Source organism: Micromesistius poutassou (assembly GCF_964030765.1).
Source record: "Micromesistius poutassou genome assembly, chromosome: 23".
Classification (NCBI taxonomy): domain Eukaryota; kingdom Metazoa; phylum Chordata; class Actinopteri; order Gadiformes; family Gadidae; genus Micromesistius; species Micromesistius poutassou.
In genome coordinates, this window is record NC_140293.1 from 7545492 (window position 1) to 7565434 (window position 19943).

Here is a 19943-nt window from a genome sequence, read left to right on the forward strand (position 1 = left end):
TTACGGTCGTCTCGTCACACTAATAAAAACAAATAAACCGTTAATAAAAACTAATTAATCCCGGCAAAAAGTGTTATCTTGTTTATTTTTTGAGTGTTCACGTGTAGTATATACTAAAACAATTATTCACCTCAGGCTCCGTGAATAGTTACACTATTCACTTCGCCTTCGGCGAATAATTGCAGTAGCATATTACCACATGCTTAGGATATCATTCATTACAAGGTTTAGCAGCCAAAGATGGATGTCATTACAACATGCATCCAGACGAGGGCGCGAAAGAGCCAATACGGAGCATGATGAGCAGCAGCGACCTGCACAACACAGCCGGGGTAGAAACTGCAGGATAGCTGCTGAGCTGGGCTTTATGGAGTGAAACTAACATCTCGCTTATGCACTATGGAATAATAGCCGTGTTATTACCCACTTCACACACTTCAAAAACAACCCGGAAAGACAATTCCTATAATAGAACTGAGGTTTGTTATGAAGAGGAGCCAAAGGACACCTCTGCTGGACTAAGCTACTGGGCTATCGAGTAGCATTGGATCTTATCGCACGAAAACAGGACACTGGATTTGTCGTATATTTGTACTATCTCGAATTAATTTTTTGCTGTGTCCTGGACTCCAGCAACGCATATCCACACCCGTTCGCGTAGGTTCAGTCTTTGGCACCTAAACAAACAAACATAGCTTGTTAGCATCAGCATTCCACACTGCACCGACTTGATAGCGTATGCCGCAGCCGGCACGAAAGTGTTTTGGTCCCGCCTCGGCGCCCACGCGACATCGCGGATTGACGTCGGCCCAATCTGCAGTGAACTGGCAGCACATAGCAGGCCGCTGCATATAGGCTGGTTATTAATTGCTAGCGCCGCAATTCTTGTCGTGGCTAAGTTGCCACTCAAATATGCAGATTGAGTGGTAGTTTGCGTTGTGTTATTATGCAACAGCTCTGTTGTATAGTTGAGGGATGTAACGCACACCGTTGTCTTTTGCTGGGTTCACGGTGGTTTACAGTATGTTAGTTTATACATTGAGCTGGTACAAGTCGCTTTAAATTGCAGGCTTGTCAAGTCTGATGAGTGTTAATGTTGCACCTTCGCTCTTGGTAGATGCATTGGGGTTTTATAATCACTGTTGCAGCACTGCAGACGCCTCCTACCCAAGATCAAATGAAAATGAAGAATGAGCGATGAGAAGCACAGGAATTGTAAACATTTGGATGAGCACATAAGGGGTAGTGACTGTATGCGGACTCAGGTAGTGTTTAGATGCACGTGAAATCCGTTTTTTGGTTTTAGTAATATGTCTGAATGTGTTGTAAAATAAGCTCGGTACAGTGCATGTTTCTGACAAGCTGTCACATTGTAGGCAGTCGTAGTAGTGATGCTCTGTTTGTATGCGTTTGCTGTGATCAATGTTAATGCAGTGAGCGTTTTTTTTTTAAGGGAATCAGCCACCATTGATAGACTTCAGATGAGACATGGGGGGGTGGGGGGGCGGGGTTGTTGACCTCGTAGAAACAAGGGATGCATCCGCCTTCCATGCATAATTAATGAGCCCCAACGCAAGCAGTCTCCTCCTAATCCTTTTGACCACACACACACACACACACACACACACACACACACACACACACACACACACACACACAAAATAGCCCACCACACAAAAGTGAGACTCTGTACATCGAAACAGTTACGTCTGCAGATGTAAACCTTATGGACTCATGAATGGGGTGCCGAATTGTGGGAACCGAGTACCAAGAAAAGTCTGGATCAGAACATGAGTGGATTGAGACGGTGATGATGAAGACTACAGTGGTCCGCTAACGGAACCAGATCCGTGGGAACGCCACATTTAAGACGGCAGCAGGGAGTTGGCTGGCCGCTGCCAAGATGAGTCTACGGCAACCGTCTTCCACGCTGGACAGGTAAGGAGAACTGAGAGGGTGCTTGTAGGAACCGAAGGTCAAGTTCTTGTATTGAATCTAATCAGAGGTTAGAAGTTCCTCAAAACCTGCCGAAAACCTGCCGCACGAAAGTCATGACTGATTGCAACGGAAAGTCCCACAATGTGGGACTTTCACAGATGTACTAACTTAAAAAGTTAAATAATGTGCTGATTGTACAGTGATGTAAACACACACACACGTGCATACGCACACACACACCAGATTACAGTAAGCAACATTTCTTTATCTGAGATTCATCCCCTCAGTCTGACCTCTGGAAGAACAAGCCAGGCGGGCTGCTACTTGTGATGTAAACACACACACACACACACACACACACACACACACACACACACACACACACACACACACACACACACACACACACACACACACACACACCAAACAAACCCAGATTTCAGTTAGCAACATTTCTTTATCCGAGATTCATCCTCTGGATGGACGTTTATTGGTGACACATTGTTGATGATGGAGATGGTGACCTAATGTGGATGTTTCGGTGTGCCAAAGGGCTTCAGTGTTGTGAGTTGTTTGTTGTTGTTTGTGCTTTTTCAATCTGCTATGTTTTCCCTTGCCCTCTCCCTTTTATTTTACCACCTTTTGACGACTCCAATGCAATGTACCGTGGGCGACTTAGTCTGGGAAAATACGCAGTTGTATTTGTCACTACTGCATCGACCTCTCACCTCTCACTGTGTGTGCATTGGCCCCGTTCACGTGCTTCTCCTGTTCTCTCCCATCTCCACTTGTGTCCCGTGTGTGTGTACTCCTCTTCCCCGTGTACGTGCCTGCCACCGCTTCCTGTGTCTGTGTGTCATGTGACAGCGGGAGGGCCAATAAGAGAAACTCCCACCTGCTCAGGTAGGATGGCTGTCCAATGAGAGCCACTGTGCGGTTTGAGGTGGTTAAGCCTACAGGTTGTGGTGTGCATCTTGGGCATGTGGTCCGACCTTGGGTGTGTCCTCTGTGTGTCGCTGTGTGGCGTCATAGGGTGGGTCCAAAATCAACTCTCAGACATCCAACTTTTCCCCGACCCAGGCCAGAGTTGAACAAATGACCGGCCAAGCATTTGTGTTGATTTGTAACCGTGAACTTTTTGTGTCTGCCAAATGGTACATTCTAGGGTTAGAATGTACTAGGGATAGAATGTTAATGTACCATCTACCAACCAAGGCAAAGACAATTGGGTTTTTTTTGTCGAGAAAATGTGAAATGGGAAGACTCTTCCTTGGACGTAGTCTCTGTTTGCTACATCCCTGCCAATGTCAGATTTGTAATGCATCCAGTTTTTGAATTGTCAAAGACACTTCACCATTTGTTGTTGTGCTATGATAATCGATATGTGCTTGCTAGCATGTTGCCTGCTCTTCCAATCCCTGTGTCAAATCTGATTGGGGGACATCACCCAACCAACATCCGTTCAGCCCAAATAGGAGCTTTTTGTTTTACCCGCATCAACCACCACTTCTGCAAAAAATGATGTTTAAACGATGAAAGAATCAAATCAAAAACTCCCAAGCAGCCTCATCCCAGAGGAAGTTGCTTCAAATTGTGCCAACGTTTTAACACATTTCAGCGCTATTACATCATTACAATTGGTTTGAAAACAAAAAAATGTGGCTGCAGTAAAAATCAACAATAACAACAACAACAAACTGTGCAGGTGTAAACAATGCATCCACCATGACGGGCCAGACAAGTTGGAAAAATATGTATGTATGTAATGCATTGACTTGAACTCTGTTCATTGACTTGAACCTGCTAGTGTGGATGTTATGCAGCGCTCAATAGCCGGCGTGGTTACGTTGCCTGCTTTCCACGCCGGCCAAAAGCTGCTTGATTGTCTGAAGGTTATTTGCTGCAATCACCTTGACGTGTCATTCCGTAGGACCTGCCTACGGCAGCTGTCACCCGCAGCGGTGTCATAGACCCTCTTCAGGAAGGCACCATCGTAGGGCAACCACAGGTGTATCCGGGATGGTAGACTATGGAAGGAATCACACATGGACCATGGGCCATGGGCGCTGGTACATGAAAGCAGGAGACCCGTAATGCGTGATACAATCTGTGGTGGTCCTACGATGTCGCCCCTGTGTAAAGGGCGTGAATGAGGCCTTCAGTGTGGATTGTTGGTGTTTGAAGGCATCTGGGTGGGTTTCGGGGGGGGGGGGGGGGGGGGTCAGTGGCTGTCTGTGTCCACGGGTGCCCGCTTCTCTTTTGTCATGGCGCTTCGGTTGACCTCCTCTTCATTCTAACTTCCTACTTTTTCTCTTTTTGTCTTTCGTTTCCGCTGCCTTTTTTTTTTGTCCTCTGTGTGTCGCTGCCACTCCTTCAGCCCTTTCGCGGCTTGGTGAGTTTTTCCTGATCAACTGCTTTCAGCTGCTTACCGACCACCCTGTCGAGTGACCCTCCCTCTCTCTCTCTCTCGCTTTCTCTTGCTCTCCCATACTCTGTCCCTCTTTCACGCTTGGATCTTTCTCCGTGGCACTCCTTTATGCACATCTCACTCCCATCACACTCCATCTCACTCCCATCGCACTCAATTTCCCCCGATCGCACGTCCAACATCTCCCCCATCTTTCTCAATATTGGCGAAAATGTTGTGGATTTATCGTTATTCGTAGAATGGAATAGAACCCCTTAAACCCCAAGGGGTAATTTATTGAGCACATGAACAGGGATCAATGAAAGGCAGCAGATCCATTACATAGATCTGTCTCTGTCTCTGTCTGACTCTCCCCCCCCCCCCCCAAGTTTCTCCCCCACACACGGCCTGCTCCTTAGAACCGTCTTCCATCACCCATTACGTCAAGAGTTTTCTTCTCTCTGCTTATGTCTCTCGCCCCAACCCTGCCCCCCCTCCACACACAGGCTCAGCAGTTTGACCATCGGGGACTCGGACAGGAAGTCCTCCCCCGGCCAGCCGCCCAGGGAGCCGGGGGGGGAGTCTCCCACCACAGAGAGCACAGGTAGGTCCAGAAGACGGCGCGGCGTTTAGAGCCCCTGATCTCTGGTTACCCCAGTCTCACTGATCTCTATTCGGGCTGGGGGGCTGTTTTGTTGTTCTGTTAAGGGGAATCATGGTGTTTTATTTGACGTAACTGGGAACATTGTGAAAGTCAGATGTCGTCACAGTGTAATTGTCAAAGTGGCACTGGGTGGTGAGGGTGGAGGTCTAGGGCGGATGGCTCTCCACGCATGGGTTACACATGTAGTGACTTCAACTTGCTTGTTCTATGCTGGTTGATGACATGGGATGATGTTGCTCATGGATATTCATTTAATTGAGTCTCTTTCTATCGCTGCATCTGTCTGTATCTCTCTCTCTCTCTCTCTCTCTCTCTCTCTCTCTCTCTCTCTCTCTCTCTCTCTCTCTCTCTCTCTCTCTCTCTCTCTCGCCCAGGCCCTGGTCTGGTCCAGAGGTGTGTGGTGGTCCAAAAGGACCAGTTGGGCTTTGGCTTCACCGTCTGTGGCGAGAGGGTCAAGCTGGTGCAGAATGTCCGACCAGGTCTCTCTCTCTCACACACACACACACACACACACACACACACTCTTGATGAAATAGGGTCAGTAGCATAAGCTGCTAGCTGTCTGTTAATGTGTTCGTTAACACCTCTCTCTATCGCTGTCTGCAGGGGGCGCAGCGGTGAAGGCCGGGGTCCAAGAGGGCGACCGCATCATAAAGGTGAACAAATACTACAGACTATAATATTATTAATATTGGCTGAAGTATACAACACGATTTCTAATGTATTCCCACATAGACTGTGCAACGAGATCCATTGAATTTCATCAAAATGGCCGATATGCCATCCATAAAAAAACTGTTCAGCTCTGTATTGTTATGTTTCCTAATCTAGGCTGTAATTATTCTCATTTTCTTTCTCCGCCCTTCCTTGTCTATAGGTGAACGGATCGCTGGTGTCCTCCATGTCCCACCAAGAAGTGGTGAAGCTCATTAAATGTGAGTACTAACGAATACACCATCTGATAATCTTCTAAATACGAATTCAGTGGATTTTTTAATTTGTTTTCAAGAATTTTTGATTCTGACTTTTTTATTTCTTCTCCACCTCTCCGTCTCCGCCTAGCCGGACCCTATGTGGCGCTGACGCTACAGGGACCGCCCCCTTCCAGCGTCACCCTACCCCTAGAGCCCCTCTCCGCAGACCTCTTACCCAATCAGAGGACCTCGCTGGGCGGAGAAGCCCCGCCTCCCCCACCGCCTCCCTTGCCCTCTGGTATGAGCAGCAGCCCTTCCCAGCGAATCACAGGGCCCAAACCGCCTCAGGTAATCGCGTATACTTTACTGATTAGAAGTACAGCACGTCCTCTAGCTCTATGGAAAGATAAGGAGGTTTGTTTATGTGAGATTTCTCTTTCATGGTTTCGGTTTCTATATTTCTAGGATATTGATATATTTCACACATTATGTCATACGTGAATGCAAACAAACAATAAATTCATACCTGAATCACTTATCATCACCTAAAATGCCTCATGCCTTAGACCTAGATAGAACTACTAACCAAGCAAAAATCGCTAGATAATCGTAATAAAATTTTATCAATTTCTGGCTGCTTTGTGTTGACTTCCGTGTCTTATGTATGTATTGCAGCATGCAGAGGTACAGAAACACGGCAGTCAGATCCTCCAGAAGATGCTGCAGCAGGAAGAGGCTGACCTCCAGGTACACACACACACACACACACACACACACACACACACACACACACACACACACACACACACACACACACACACACACACACACACACACACACACACACACACACACACAGATATGCATGTATGTTTACTCTATATCTTATATTCTTATTCATTAGAAATGTTGACGTTTGGGTAAAGGATGGTTAGGGTCGGGTACTTGGTTTAGAGATGGTCTAGCAAAGCCAGCTTTTCCAATCAGAAAGTAAGGGACACCGTCAACATGCTTGTCAGGAATATCTTTTGATTTACAAGCAGGCGTGACCAATAACGGGCCATTTGCCTGTGTTTTATGTAAAAAAAACCTGATTCACCCGAGTTGTAGATCAAAGATGTACCTACAAAGTACAGCTAAGGCACGTTTTATAAGTGACATAAAAACTGACCAATCCGCAGGCCCTGATGGAGAAGCTCTCCCGGAACCCCTCGCCGTCATTGGAGGAGAGGATTGAGAGTGCAAAGAGGCGGGCTCACCAAGTCAGGATCAAGATTCAGCAGGACCTGGTGAATATATTATATATGTTATGAAGTTGTTCATCCATCTGTCGTTTCATGGAGCGCTGGTGTCGACATCGTTGTGCCTCATATATAGGGATGTAACGGTTACCGGTGTAACGGTAAACCGCGATAAAAATGTTGTCAATAACAATTACCGTTTTCATTTCAAATAAAATTATTATCGCGGTGGATAACCGCGCCCGCGGTGTGGAAACCGTGTGCTTAAATCCTTCCCAGCGCTTCATCAGAGCAGTGTTTGGAATAAAGCAGTTTAAAACAACGGCGTTAGGTAACGCCGTTATTTTTTCAGTAATGGGTAATCTAACTAATGTATTTTTACGTCGTTACAACGCCGTTACCGTTACCGACAGTTAAATGCAGTGCGTTACTATGAATTGATTGAATAAACTGCGTAATTCGAACGCACCCCTGGCTGCACACACAAACTGCTAGTGAGGACGGAGACCGGGTGGGGTTAACGACGAGACAAGCGATTATGATTGGCTAAGGCAGAGTCGTGTTTCATGGTAGCCAATCTGAGCCAATGTTTTTACACACAAGCCAGGATACGCATGCCACACGCACACGCACACACAAACACCAAACAGATTCAATGAAGCAGTAGAAATGGCGAGTCCGGAGCAATCCGACGAAAGGTTGGCATTTTCAAGGTGGAGATATAAGCACTACTTCAAATTCATTGAGGTCAAAGGCAAGAATGTGCATGTAAAGTGAACATTATGTCCAGGAGCAAAGACTTTGTCGACATCCGTTGTAAGCAACTCTAATTTAATGAAGTATCCCACAACGACACACGCATCTACAAAGCTACTTTTTATTTTTTTTATTTTTTTTTACAGTAACGCAAATAATTACTTTCCCTGGTAACTAGTTACTTTTATTATAGAGTAATTCAGTTACTAACTCCGTTATATAGGAGTTCAGCGGACGATCAGCCTGGGCTTCACTCAAGCCTGATGTGCGGGGAAATTAACCAGATCTCAGATCCCTCTGTCTTAAGTAGTAGTAGTCGCCGTCGTCGCAGTAGTATTTATACACAAGAGTCAAAGTACAAAACAACTCCTGCTATCGGTTGTAGCCGGGCGCTGAGCGGGGGAAGGCGGGGGAGAGGAGGAGGTCGCTGTCACGGCGATCTGTGGAGGAAGTGTCGGCGGGAGACGGAGAGCGAGTAATTGTTTACATATTGTTCTTTATGTCTTGAATGTTTGGATTAAACCTGCACTACTGTAAATGTTCCTGATAAATAAGCTGTTTACATGCTGAACCCTTGTTCCTTTGATGTTAAAAGTTGCACTTTTGATAATATAATATATAAATAAATATAATAACACTTTTTAAAAAACTATTTCAGTTTCCGTAGGCCTATCAGTGCTTTCTGAACATATTAAACACACTTTTAAAAATACCGCGATAATACCGAAAACCGGGATAATTTTGGTCACAATAACCGTGAGGTTAAATTTTCATACCGTTACATCCCTACTCATATATAACTGAATGAGTTTTTTTTCTCACTAACTCTTCAAATTCACCTTAAGAGAACAAAGCTCTCTGTGTCTGTTATTAAGTTGCGGGTCAGAAGGGTTTTACTCTCTTGAATCTACACAACATTGCATAAAGGTAATCTCTTTAATGCAGGGTTTAGATTGCGATTATTTCCTCTAAAATGGGGGCAACCCCGTGAGCGATAGGCCACGCCTTCTGTCCATTCTGAACGTATCTACCGGTTACGTTTGTTGATGCATGACCTTTCAGAGTAAACAAAGAGTGGCTATCAGGTGTGTGTGTGTGTGTGTGTGTGTGTGTGTGTGTGTGTGTGTGTGTGTGTGTGTGTGTGTGTGTGTGTGTGTGTGTGTGTGTGTGTGTGTGTGTGTGTGTGTGTGTGTGTGTGTGTGTGTGTGTGTGAGTGAGAATGTGCACAGTCATTAACTGTGAAGTGCTCTGAGTCGCCATGGCAACCAAACATACATTGTGCTTCCTTTCCCCAGGACGGTAGCCGTGGCGACCCCATCACCAACTACCTGGTCGCCGGGGAAGGTTTGCGTTGGCATTTGGTTTTTTCCTGTTGTTTCTTTTGTGGGTTCTTTGCCATATGGTTGAACTCTTGGCACATTCTGTGTGTTGTTGTTTATTTGTGTTCTTTCTGTCATCTGCCCCTGTAGGGAGACTCTCAGTGGACTCCAGTGAAGGAGATATAGAGGTACAGTTAGGACACACACACACACACACACACACACACACACACACACACACACACACACACACACACACACACACACACACACACACACACACACACACACACACACACACACACACACACAAATACATACACCTGCACCTGCACCTGCACACGCACACACACCTACCTACACGCACACACACCTGCACACGCACACGCACCATACGTCCGTCAGTTTGAGTGCGCTGCTCCCTACTCGACCCTCTGACCCCCCCCCCCTCCTTATCCTCTTCCTCCTCATCCTCCTCTTCCCAGGCCTTTGAGAGCCCCCACTCCTCCCCCTCCTCCTTCAGGACCCCCCTGTTCCGCCGGCAGGTCTCTGACGTGCGCACTCCTGGCGACACGGTGAGCTCCACGTGCATGCCCTCCGTGCGGTACCCAGCGACGTCCTCTGTCATATCAGCGACATCCTCTGTCCTATTCGCCGCATATGGAACTAGATATGAACTGAATCGATAAACTTAACGCATGCATATTTATACATGCATGGACCCAGACCTGTTTGTGGATTCTTGTCGTCTTCTGTCCATTACACAATGTGTCCTTCAATGCTTCCTTGTGTGTGTGTGTGTGTGTGTGTGTGTGTGTGTGTGTGTGTGTGTGTGTGTGTGTGTGTGTGTGTGTGTGTGTGTGTGTGTGTCGCAGGGAGGAAAGCCCCAGATTATTGGCCCGGAGGAAGAGGAGGAGGATGATGGCGGCTATGCGTTCAACGAGGTGAGACGTCCGACCGGTGCGTCCTCTGTGAGGTCGACAACACACTGCTAGTTTGTGTTCTTTGATTTCCGATTTTTTTAACACTTTGTTTACTTCCCCTCTCCCTCTTCTCCCTTTCCTCACCTCCTTCCTCCTCCTCTCCACTGTGGCCATCTCACACCTTTTTACTCTTTGCCCACCTCCTCTCTCCCCACTTTGCTCCCTCCTCTCTTACTGTCTTCATCTCCTCCCTCCTCCTCCTCCCCTTCCTCCTCCTCCTCGCCCCTCCTCCACTTCCTTCCCTCCTCCCCCACCTCCTCCCCCTCCTCCACCTCCTCCCCTTCCTCCTCCCCCTCCTCCCCCCGTCCTCCTCCTCCCCCCTCCTCCTCCTCCTCCTCCCTCTCCCAGATGGACGGGCCCTTCCAGGACATTGAGCTGCTGAAGGCCCGGCCGGCCCACATGACCGTCTTCATGCGCTACGTCTTCACTCAGCTGCTGGACCCCAACCCCCTGGTCAGAACTACACCCTTCATCATCCTCATCCTCAGCCTCTGCACTCTCTCATCCCTCTTGTCTTCTCTCTCCTCTCTCCTTCTTCCCTTTCTCTCCTCCCGCCTGTCTTCTATCTCCTCCCTCCTCTCTCCTCCTTCCTCTCCTCTCTCCTCTCCTTTCTCTTCTCACCGCACTCAGCAGAGCTAAACAAGCATCCTGTGCACCATGTGGTAGACAGCCATGAGGTTTCCTCCACGTTGTTCATATCCCCAAAATAGGAGGAAGTTGGTTAGTCAGTTGTAATGGCCTTGATGTGAACCTTGACTGACTTTGAACCTGTGTGTGTGTGTGTGTGCGCCCCCCCCCCCCCAGCTGTTCTACCTGTCCGTGGAGGCCTACCTGGGCTCCAGCCCTAAGGACGCCCGCTCCCTGGCCCCCCAGGTCCGCTCCCACTTCCTGGACCCCGATGCGGTAAGAGTCACATGACACGAGTCACATGACCCCACACACCCCAAAGCATTAACACTGTTTGACTGCTCATGTTTAGACCGTATTGGGATGTGGTTGCGGTTGCCATGCGGGTGCTTTGAGTCCAAAAAAACTAAAACACAACAGACGTGTTTTTCTCAATTCTAATAAAATATTTATCTCAGAAGAATCTGTCTTGATGATTTTGATGCTTTTCTGTTCCCCCTCAGCCTCTGAAGATCAAAGTGCAAGAGGAGTACCTGACAGATATAGGTAAGTGTCTCTCTCGTTCTCGCGCTCTCTCTCTAGCTCTCATTCTCTGTCTTTCTTTCTCTCCTGCTCCTGCTCTCTCTCTCTGTCTCTCTTGAATTTCTGTCTCTCTTGAATGTCTGTCTCTCTTAAATGTCTGCCTCTATCTCTGTTTATCAAATGCTATGGGGTCAGATTTAGAAGGCCTCAATATTAATTTAGCGAATTTAAAGTTGTAACCACTCCTGCCCTCTAGTTGTGTGTGTGTGTGTGCGTGATCACCATCTTACCGTGGTTACACAGCTTTTACTGATAGTAGTAGAACGCTCTTCCTGTGATGGTGCGGTTCTACCGCGGTAACTTCTAATGCAGCATTCATTGTGAAAGCCCGCTCTTGCTGTGCTGACGGATTACCATGGTAACTAGCATGCTCTCCCTGTGATTGGTGCAGAAACTCGTCTGCATGCTCAGGAGGACATCAGAGGACCTCTGTCTGAGCTCCAGCAGCTGGTCCTGCCGGACATCCAGGACCAGATACAGGACTACAGGTACTAGTACTAATACTACTACAGGTACTAATACTAATACACTCAGGACCAGATGCAGGACTACAGGTACTAGTACTAATACTACTACACCCACTAATACTACTACACCCAGGACTACAGGTACTAAATTAATACTACTACACCCAGGACTAGATACATGACTACAGGTACTAGTACTAATAGTACTACTACTACTAATACTACTACATCCAGGACTACAGGCACTAGTACTAATACTACTACAACCAGGATCAGATACATGACTACAGGTACTAGTACTACTACTACTACTACTACAGGTACTAATACTACTACAAACAGGATCAGATACATAGCTACAGGCACTACTAACATCTCTCCCCCTCTCCCTCTCCGTCTCCCCCTCTCCCTCCCCAGGAACAAGCAGATGATGGGGCTGGGCTCTCTGTTCGGGGAGGGGGACCTGCAGCACCTGGACGGAGACCCGGCCAAGGAGAGGCAGGTGGTGGACAAGCAGGTCACCGCCCTCTGGGACATCCTGTGAGTCTGATCGCCGTCTGACCCCACCCCCCCCCCAACCAACCACCACCACCACCACCGCTACTACTACTACACTTCAACGCCTGCTCGTTAAGCACGGCTAACGAGCTCAGGGCCCCGCCCATTACCGGTCTCTGCCGTCGTCACATGACCTTCATATTCCATAAATATAGCATTGAGCTGAAGTGTTTAACAGTCAGATGGATGTACAGAACACACACACAGACAAGACAGACAGAAGTCTGTTAGGCTTTCGGGGTTGCCTAGCAATATGCCAAGATCTGTGCAGTAAAAAGTCAGATTGCATCGGGGACAGAGGGAGACTGAACCAAAGTTCAATGGCACGCCCACAAACCCTTCTTCCATGTGACTGGTAGAATCATAACCTCAGGCCTACTGTATGACATCACATGACTCCTGTGTTTTTGAATTTCAAACCAATAGTCATTTTTCTGTGTGAGTGTCATGTGAGCGAGGCTGCCACAGTGCAACAGGGTTATCATAGCAGCAGCGGCGCCCCAAAGGAACACGGGAGTAAACTCTGGCTGTGCATGGTGGACTAATGGTCTGTTCTGTTTGGTTGTGTCCTCTGCTCCTGCAGCTCCAAGCACGAAGAGGAGAGGAGGTGAGGCGCTGGCCATCTTTCACGTTGTACAATGTTCTCCGAAACGACTTTCCCCCTCTTTCTCACTCGTTCTTTCTCTCGCTCTCTGCTCTTCGCCTGCTACCGTTCCCCGTGATCTCACTCTCTCCCTCTTCCTCTTTAGTTTTTCCCCTGTTCTGCCCTTGTTTGTCTTTCATTCACTCAATTTTCCCTCTTATCCTACAATCACCCGTATTCACCTTGCTCTTTTTCTTCCTGTTGCGTGTTCCCCCGTCTTCCTCTCCCCCTCTTCTCTCTCCCCTTCTTCTTGGTGACACTCTGGTTGTCCTTTCTCTCTATCGATTTCTCTCTCTCTCCCTCTAACGGTCTGTCTGTCTGTCTGTCTGTCTCTCTGTCTGTCTGTCTCCCTCTCTCGCTTTCTTTCTCTCACTCTGTGTGTGTCTCTCTCTCTGTCTCGGTCTCTAACCCTCTCTCTCACTCTCTGTGTCTCTCTCCCTCTCTCTCCCCCAGCGCTCCCCTTGCGTCGGCAGTGCTGCTGTACTTGCGTCATTCCGGGATCAAGCTGCGGGACTCCAAGGTTTTCCCGGGGCTGGGGGTGGAGAAGGAGAAGTGGCTTCCTTTTTTCCCCAAGCCCAAGAAGGTGAGCACAGAGATGGCGCTTTTCAAAAACACCCAAACTTTAGTGGTTTCTTATTAATGACAGAAATTGAAGTAGTTAGGCTACCAGTAGTTAGGCTACCGCGGTTACCACTGTTTTTGTGGCCGTCCCCGTGGTTACGACTGCAGTGGTTAGCATGGCCGCGGGTACCACTGTTTTGGTGGCCGTTCCCGTGGTTACGGCTGCTGCGGTTAGCGAGGCTGCGGTTACCGCTGCTGTTGTTGCCGTTCCCGTGGTTACGACTGCTGTGGTTGATCTTCCCATGGTTACTGTGGGTTGTTGTGAGGGGTGCACCAGAGAGTCATTTTGAAGCCAGGTGAATTAATTGCCCTCTACTACCCCCCCTCCCCCAGCTGAGCGGCGCCAAGAAGGAGAAGGAGAAGGATGGGGAGGACCGGAGGAGGAACCCCATCCTGAAGTACATGAAGCCCCGGAGCGCCTCCCAGTCCAGTAAACAAACGCACACACCCTCACACACAACCACACACGCTCACACCCTCGCACACAAACACACACACCCTCACACCCGAGCATGCTTTTTAAATCCAAATCTAGCTTTATATAATTTCTACCTATTGTCGTCCTCATTTTTTATTAATTGTATTATTTAAGTTTATTGATTTTGTCTGTTGACTGTTGTGATTGTTTTTGTCGTTGTCCTGATTTAGTTTGTTTTCTCATTTGAATCACCTTTGTTTTTAACGTCTGTTTTGTAGCGTTCCATGTCCCGTTGTCCCCGACTGAAGGTACACGCTCTCTCCTTTGTTGAGGTTATCTCCTCTCTCCTCCCTCCTCATTCACACTCAAGAACCACCGTTATGTAGTCTAGTAGGCCTACAATGACAACAATGTCATCCTGTGTTACTCATGTGCTGTACTTTCTGTGTATGGGTGAGGGTGTGGGGGGGACACATGTGTTTGTGTGTGTGTGGGTGAGTTGGAGTGAGGTCAGACGATGTGTGTGTTCTTTGCTTATATTCCTGTATGTGTGTTGCAGTGCGGTCCGGCAGTGTGCGGAACATGATCCAGCAGTTTGAGAACCACTCTGAGTTGCCGGGGGAGGAGGGGGGAGACGGAGACCCCCAGAGACTCTCCTCCAGCAGCCTGGGGGAGGACAGCATGGACAGGTGTGTGTGTGTGTGTGTGTGTGTGTGTGTGTGTGTGTGTGTGTGTGTGTGTGTGTGTGTGTGTGTGTGTGTGTGTGTGTGTGTGTGTGTGTGTGTGTGTGTGTGCCAATGAATGTGTACATGCTAATAGTAGCATGCTGCTGTGTTGTTGTTGAGGTGCTGCGAGGGGTCTGTGTGATTGTTTTGTGACCGTGTTGAAAGCTTTCTTGTGGCTGTCTATGAGTGAGGTTTGGGAGTTAACATCAGTGTTTTCTCGCTCTCCGTCTCTGTGTCTCTCTCTCTCGCTCTCTGTGTCTGTCTGTTTCTCTTTCTGTCTCGCTCTTTCTCTCTGTCTCGCTCTTTCTTGCTGTCTGTCTTTCTGTCTCGCCTTCTCTCCCTCTCTCCCCCTCTCTCTCTGTCTGTCTCTCTGTGTTGCTCTCTCTCCCTCTCACACTCTCTCCCTCTCTCTGTCTCTCTGTGTTACTCTCTCTCTCTCTCTGTCTCTGCTGTGTTGCTCTCTCCCTCTCTCTCTCTCTCTGTCTCTGTGTTGCTCTCTCTCTCTCTCTCTCTCTCTCTCTCTGTGTTGCTCCCTCTCTCGCTCTCTCCCTCTCGCTCTCTCCCTCTCGCTCTCTCCCTCTCGCTCTCTCCCTCTCTCTCCAGCCCCACAGTGGCCTCCGTGCGACTCGCCCGCAGTGAGTCTCTGAAGGCGCAGGGCGAGGGCCGGCGACGGGGCGGGGCGGCGGCGGCGGCGGCGGCGGGGGACTCGGTGCCCCGTTCCCGTAGCGACGTGGACATGGAGGACTGCGGCGAGGAGCGGGAGGGCCCCGCGCTGCGGCCCCTGCTGCAGCACAGCGCCTCCTCCTCCGCCTCCAGCAGCTCCGCCCGGTGAGGCGAACCAAACGCACCCCCGACGCAACACATACCTTAACATACACACTGACGTAGCGGAGAGGTTCTGTCTGGGGGAGGTAGCGAGTCAAGGAGAACGTTTTTTTTGAGTTTTTCCGAACTTGGGGATTTTCCTATCATTTTGGGTGTAAGGGACACCAATTTTTAAAGTCCAGTATTGAGCAACTGTCTTTTTGTTATTTTGTCTCACCTAGTTTGATCAAGGAGATGTCTCACTCTGAATTACCAGAGTTTAGTTGTTGTAGGGAGAGAACGGTGGAAACGTGTGTCTGATAAAGTTTCCACGTTAGTACCGTTCACCCAAAAAGCTTGGAAAATTGGGTCCAGGTTGAAGAGTCCCGAAGTTCTCCTTTTAGAGATGGTTAAGATATAGAATATTCTATCAATAGTAAAAAAAATAGTGTAAGTACTTCCTATTCAACTTATTTTCAATGTAACCTTTAACGTACAGTCACATGACACACACTGACAGTGCAAGTTTAATAATTACTAGCACAGTTGTGCACACTTTAGATTAGGGATGTCACGATACCAGAAATTTAGTAGTCGATACCAATACCAGTGAAATTCCACGATTCTCGATACCCAATTCGATACCACGGTCAAAAACAAAACAATAAATCCCATGTACTTTATTTATTAAAAACATTTAAACATTACAAAAAACAGTGGCACTGGCATGTAGCCTTCAAGTAATGAATAAAAATAAACCACTATTAACATTACAAAAAAAGAACAGTGGCATGTAGCGTTCAAGTAATAATAATTTTTTTTAAATAATACGCGCTGAAAGCAGGCAGTCATGCAGCTATGCGGCTCGCGTTTACACTTGCGTGCATGGCAGGGTTTAAAACATAACTTCCAACCTAATATTAAGTAATATAACGCAGGTGTGCAAGGCAGCCACAGGAGACGCCAACATTGTTTTCAACCGCTCGGTACCGCGCCGTATTAATTACCAAGTTTTGAAAAGAAAAAGTATTTGAAGCGAATAAGCAACGCTGTTTTTGATTTGTTTATTTGGTTTTGAACGAATAATTTTGGATGCATGCATCGGCTTTGAGTTGGTTTGTTTACTTTGAAATTGCATACGCTCGCAACACACACGCACACGCGCACACACATTCACCGCCGCACCCACTACAACCTGCCGATCTTCAATCAAAACAACATCAAGTAAGTGATGCCAAACGCAGTCGTACCATGCGTGTTTAGAAGCGCAACATTGAAACGGGTCCCGTCTGAAACAGTCGCGCGGCGCAGCGTTCCAAACGCAAAGTACTTCCAGACACGACTCTTGCTATTCTTTTTATCGACGAGTCGAGGCGGAGCCGTCGCACTCGCTGCAGCTGCAGTTGCCGTCTTCCATGCTCCCGTGTAGGTGTATATGCTGCCCACGTGACGTCCGGAGGAATTGCATCCTCGGTACCTACAGTACTAAGAAAAACGAGTACCGTCACGTTTTTTGAATTTTGGTATCGACTTGGTACCGAAGTATCGGTTCTCGTGACATCCCTACTTTAGATACACAATCACATGCTCACTATATACACAATCAGACATTTATATCCAGAGTAGTATCACACGGCGTGTGTGACGGTTTGAGGCGGTAGGGCCAGACATCACTTCAGTCAGCCAGCCTGCTGGATGAATGAATGAAATGTCTTTCATAGCGTCTTCAGTCCACAGACTCATGTTTGTGTTTGTTCACCCCCCAGGTCTCTGGAGAACCCCACGCCCCCGTACACCCCCCGCTCTCGACGGAGGTACGGACTAAACACGCACACGGGCACACACACAGATTAGAGTGTGTGGGATCCTGTGTCTGTTTGTGTGTGTTTGCGTCTTTTCTCCTGTGTGTTCGTACTACTGTATGTTTGTGCTATTGTATGTAGCACACACACACACACACAGGAACGCACGTATGTAAGTGTGTGTCCCTCCGTGTGTGTGTGTGTGTGTGTGTGTGTGTGTGTGTGTGTGTGTGTGTGTGTGTGTGTGTGTGTGTGTGTGTGTGTGTGTGTGTGTGTGTGTGTGTGTGTGTGTGTGTGTGTGTGTACATGTGTGTCCATGTGCTCCTGCAGGAGTGTGTGTGTGTGTGTAACACGTGTGCGTGTGTGTTGTTGTAACATGTGTGTAACATTGTGTGCGTGTGCTCCTGCAGGAGTGTGGAGTCTCCTCTGGCCCTGATCCCAGACAGCGGGGCCCTGGAGGAGGAGGAGGAGGTGTGTGACGGACACCCCTGGCAGGAGACGGTTCCCCCCCACCTCCTCGGCTCCCTCACCCCCCGGGAGGTGGAGCGCCAGGCGGTCATCTACGGTAACACCGGCCCCCACCCTCTCCTCCACCCTCCACCCTCTTCTCCACTGTTCACCAACTCCTCCACCCATCTAACCTCACCTAGTCCCAAAGCCAGGAGAGTGTTGAGTGGCACGAGGAGAGGGTGGAGGGTTCACCCTCTCCTCCACCCTTCACCCTCCCCCCACTCCTTCACCCTCCCACCACTCCTTCACCCTCTCCTCCACCTTCACCCTCCCCCCACTCCTCCATCCTCTCCTTCACCCTTCACTCTCCCCTCCCTCCACTCCTCCACCCTCCCCTCCACCCTTCACCCTCTCCTCCCTTTTTCCCCCACTCCTCCACCCTCTCCTCCCTCCTCCACCCTCTCCTCCCTTCTCCTCCACCCTCTCCTGGTCCTGGGACTAGGCTGGGTTCAATTAGACAGGTTTAGACAATTTGGTCAGCATCTATCAATATTCCTACTCCACTGCGAAGTGTGTGTCTATGTGTGTGTGTCGTTCATTTTGTGTGTGTGTGTGTGTGTGTCCCGTCCAGAGCTGTTCACCACAGAGGTGTCCCACCTGCGGACGCTGCGGGTGCTGGACCAGGTGTTCTTCCAGAAGATGAGGTCGGTGCTGAGCTCCGAGGAGCTGGCCTGCATCTTCCCCAACCTGCCCCAGGTCTACCGGCTCCACGGTGGGTCCCCTCTCTCTCTCCCTATCAGTCTGGAGCTCTCTCTACCATCCTCCTCTCTCTCCCTATCAGTCTGAAACTCTCTCTACCATTTTCCTCAACCTGCCCAAAGGATAACATTTACAAACGTTATAGACAATATAAAAGTTTAACAGCATTGCAGCGTCTGTAACGTTCCTCTCCGGCCTGCAGCCAGCCTGTGTGAAGCCATGAAGAAACGCAGAGAGAGGACCATCGTGGAGGAGATAGGGGACATCATGCTGAGCAGGGTGAGACTCTTTCACTCACTCACTCCCTCACTCACTCACTCACTCACTCACTCACTCACTCACTCACTCACTCACTCACTCACTCACTCACTCACTCACTCACTCACTCACTCACTCGCTCGCTCGCTCATCTTTAACCTGAAGATGGAGGGACAGGAGGAAATGCTTGTTGCCGTGTCAGCTTATTTGTCTGCGTCTATATCTATCTCTTTTTGTATCTATGCATGTCTGTGTGTCTATATCTATGTATGTATGTATAATTACGTGTGTGTGTGTGTGTGCAGTTTGAGGGTCCTGCGGGGGACGGCTTCGCGGACCAGGCCTCCCAGCTGTGCAGCCAGCAGTCGGAGGCCCTGGAGCTGCTAAAGAGCAAGCAGCGCAAGGACCCCCGCTTCGCCCACGTCATGCAGGTACGCACACGCAGTGACACACACACTCACGCACGCACGCAGGGACACACACACATGCACGCAGGGACACACACACGCACACACGCACGCACGCACGCACGCAGGTACACACACGCAGGTGCACATACACACACATGCACACAGGTACAAACACACACACTCAGGGACACACGCGCGCAGGGACACACACAGACACACGCGCGCTCGCAGGGACACACACACACACACACACACACACACACACAGGTGCACACACACTGAAACACGCAGGTACACACACACACGCAGCTGCTGCTGCCTAACATAAGCTTTGTGAAGTTACTGAGGCGTGTGTGTGTGTTTGTGTACAGGAGTGTGAGGCCAGCCCTCACTGTCGGAGGTTACAGCTGAAGGACCTACTGGTGTCCGAGATGCAGAGGCTGACCAGGTACCCCCTGTTGCTAGGCAACATCATCAAACACACCGAGGGTGAGTCCCCCCCCCCACACACACACACATTTTGCTCGTGTGCCATCATACTTCACCTTTTCATGGCTTCTTATCTACAGTTTCTCTTTCTCTGTCTCTCTCTGTTGC

General features: G+C 48.9%; 1 protein-coding gene across 3 annotated transcripts in view; it reads left to right on the forward strand.

Annotated features, from left to right (window-relative positions):
* Positions 1-328: 328 nt before the first annotated feature.
* The window catches only part of arhgef11 (Rho guanine nucleotide exchange factor (GEF) 11), a 29210-nt gene continuing 9595 nt past the window's right edge, over positions 329-19943 (forward strand). The window contains exons 1-31 of one of the 3 annotated variants that reach the window (XM_084487023.1): positions 329-1938; positions 2806-2841; positions 4316-4330; positions 4852-4949; positions 5384-5488; positions 5616-5665; positions 5887-5944; positions 6072-6271; positions 6599-6670; positions 7105-7212; positions 9216-9264; positions 9390-9427; positions 9725-9814; positions 10115-10183; positions 10571-10675; positions 11027-11125; positions 11353-11395; positions 11823-11919; positions 12316-12438; positions 13040-13063; positions 13553-13682; positions 14054-14150; positions 14417-14446; positions 14698-14827; positions 15467-15691; positions 17434-17481; positions 17880-18034; positions 18551-18691; positions 18881-18957; positions 19242-19367; positions 19718-19835. In XM_084487023.1, the coding sequence (XP_084343149.1) occupies positions 1904-1938; positions 2806-2841; positions 4316-4330; positions 4852-4949; positions 5384-5488; positions 5616-5665; positions 5887-5944; positions 6072-6271; positions 6599-6670; positions 7105-7212; positions 9216-9264; positions 9390-9427; positions 9725-9814; positions 10115-10183; positions 10571-10675; positions 11027-11125; positions 11353-11395; positions 11823-11919; positions 12316-12438; positions 13040-13063; positions 13553-13682; positions 14054-14150; positions 14417-14446; positions 14698-14827; positions 15467-15691; positions 17434-17481; positions 17880-18034; positions 18551-18691; positions 18881-18957; positions 19242-19367; positions 19718-19835 (2791 nt within the window). In that variant the 5' untranslated portion in view covers positions 329-1903. The remainder of the gene's footprint in view (positions 1939-2805; positions 2842-4315; positions 4331-4851; positions 4950-5383; positions 5489-5615; positions 5666-5886; positions 5945-6071; positions 6272-6598; positions 6671-7104; positions 7213-9215; positions 9265-9389; positions 9428-9724; positions 9815-10114; positions 10184-10570; positions 10676-11026; positions 11126-11352; positions 11396-11822; positions 11920-12315; positions 12439-13039; positions 13064-13552; positions 13683-14053; positions 14151-14416; positions 14447-14697; positions 14828-15466; positions 15692-17433; positions 17482-17879; positions 18035-18550; positions 18692-18880; positions 18958-19241; positions 19368-19717; positions 19836-19943) is intronic. The other 2 variants (XM_084487024.1, XM_084487025.1) reach the window with 2 other exon arrangements.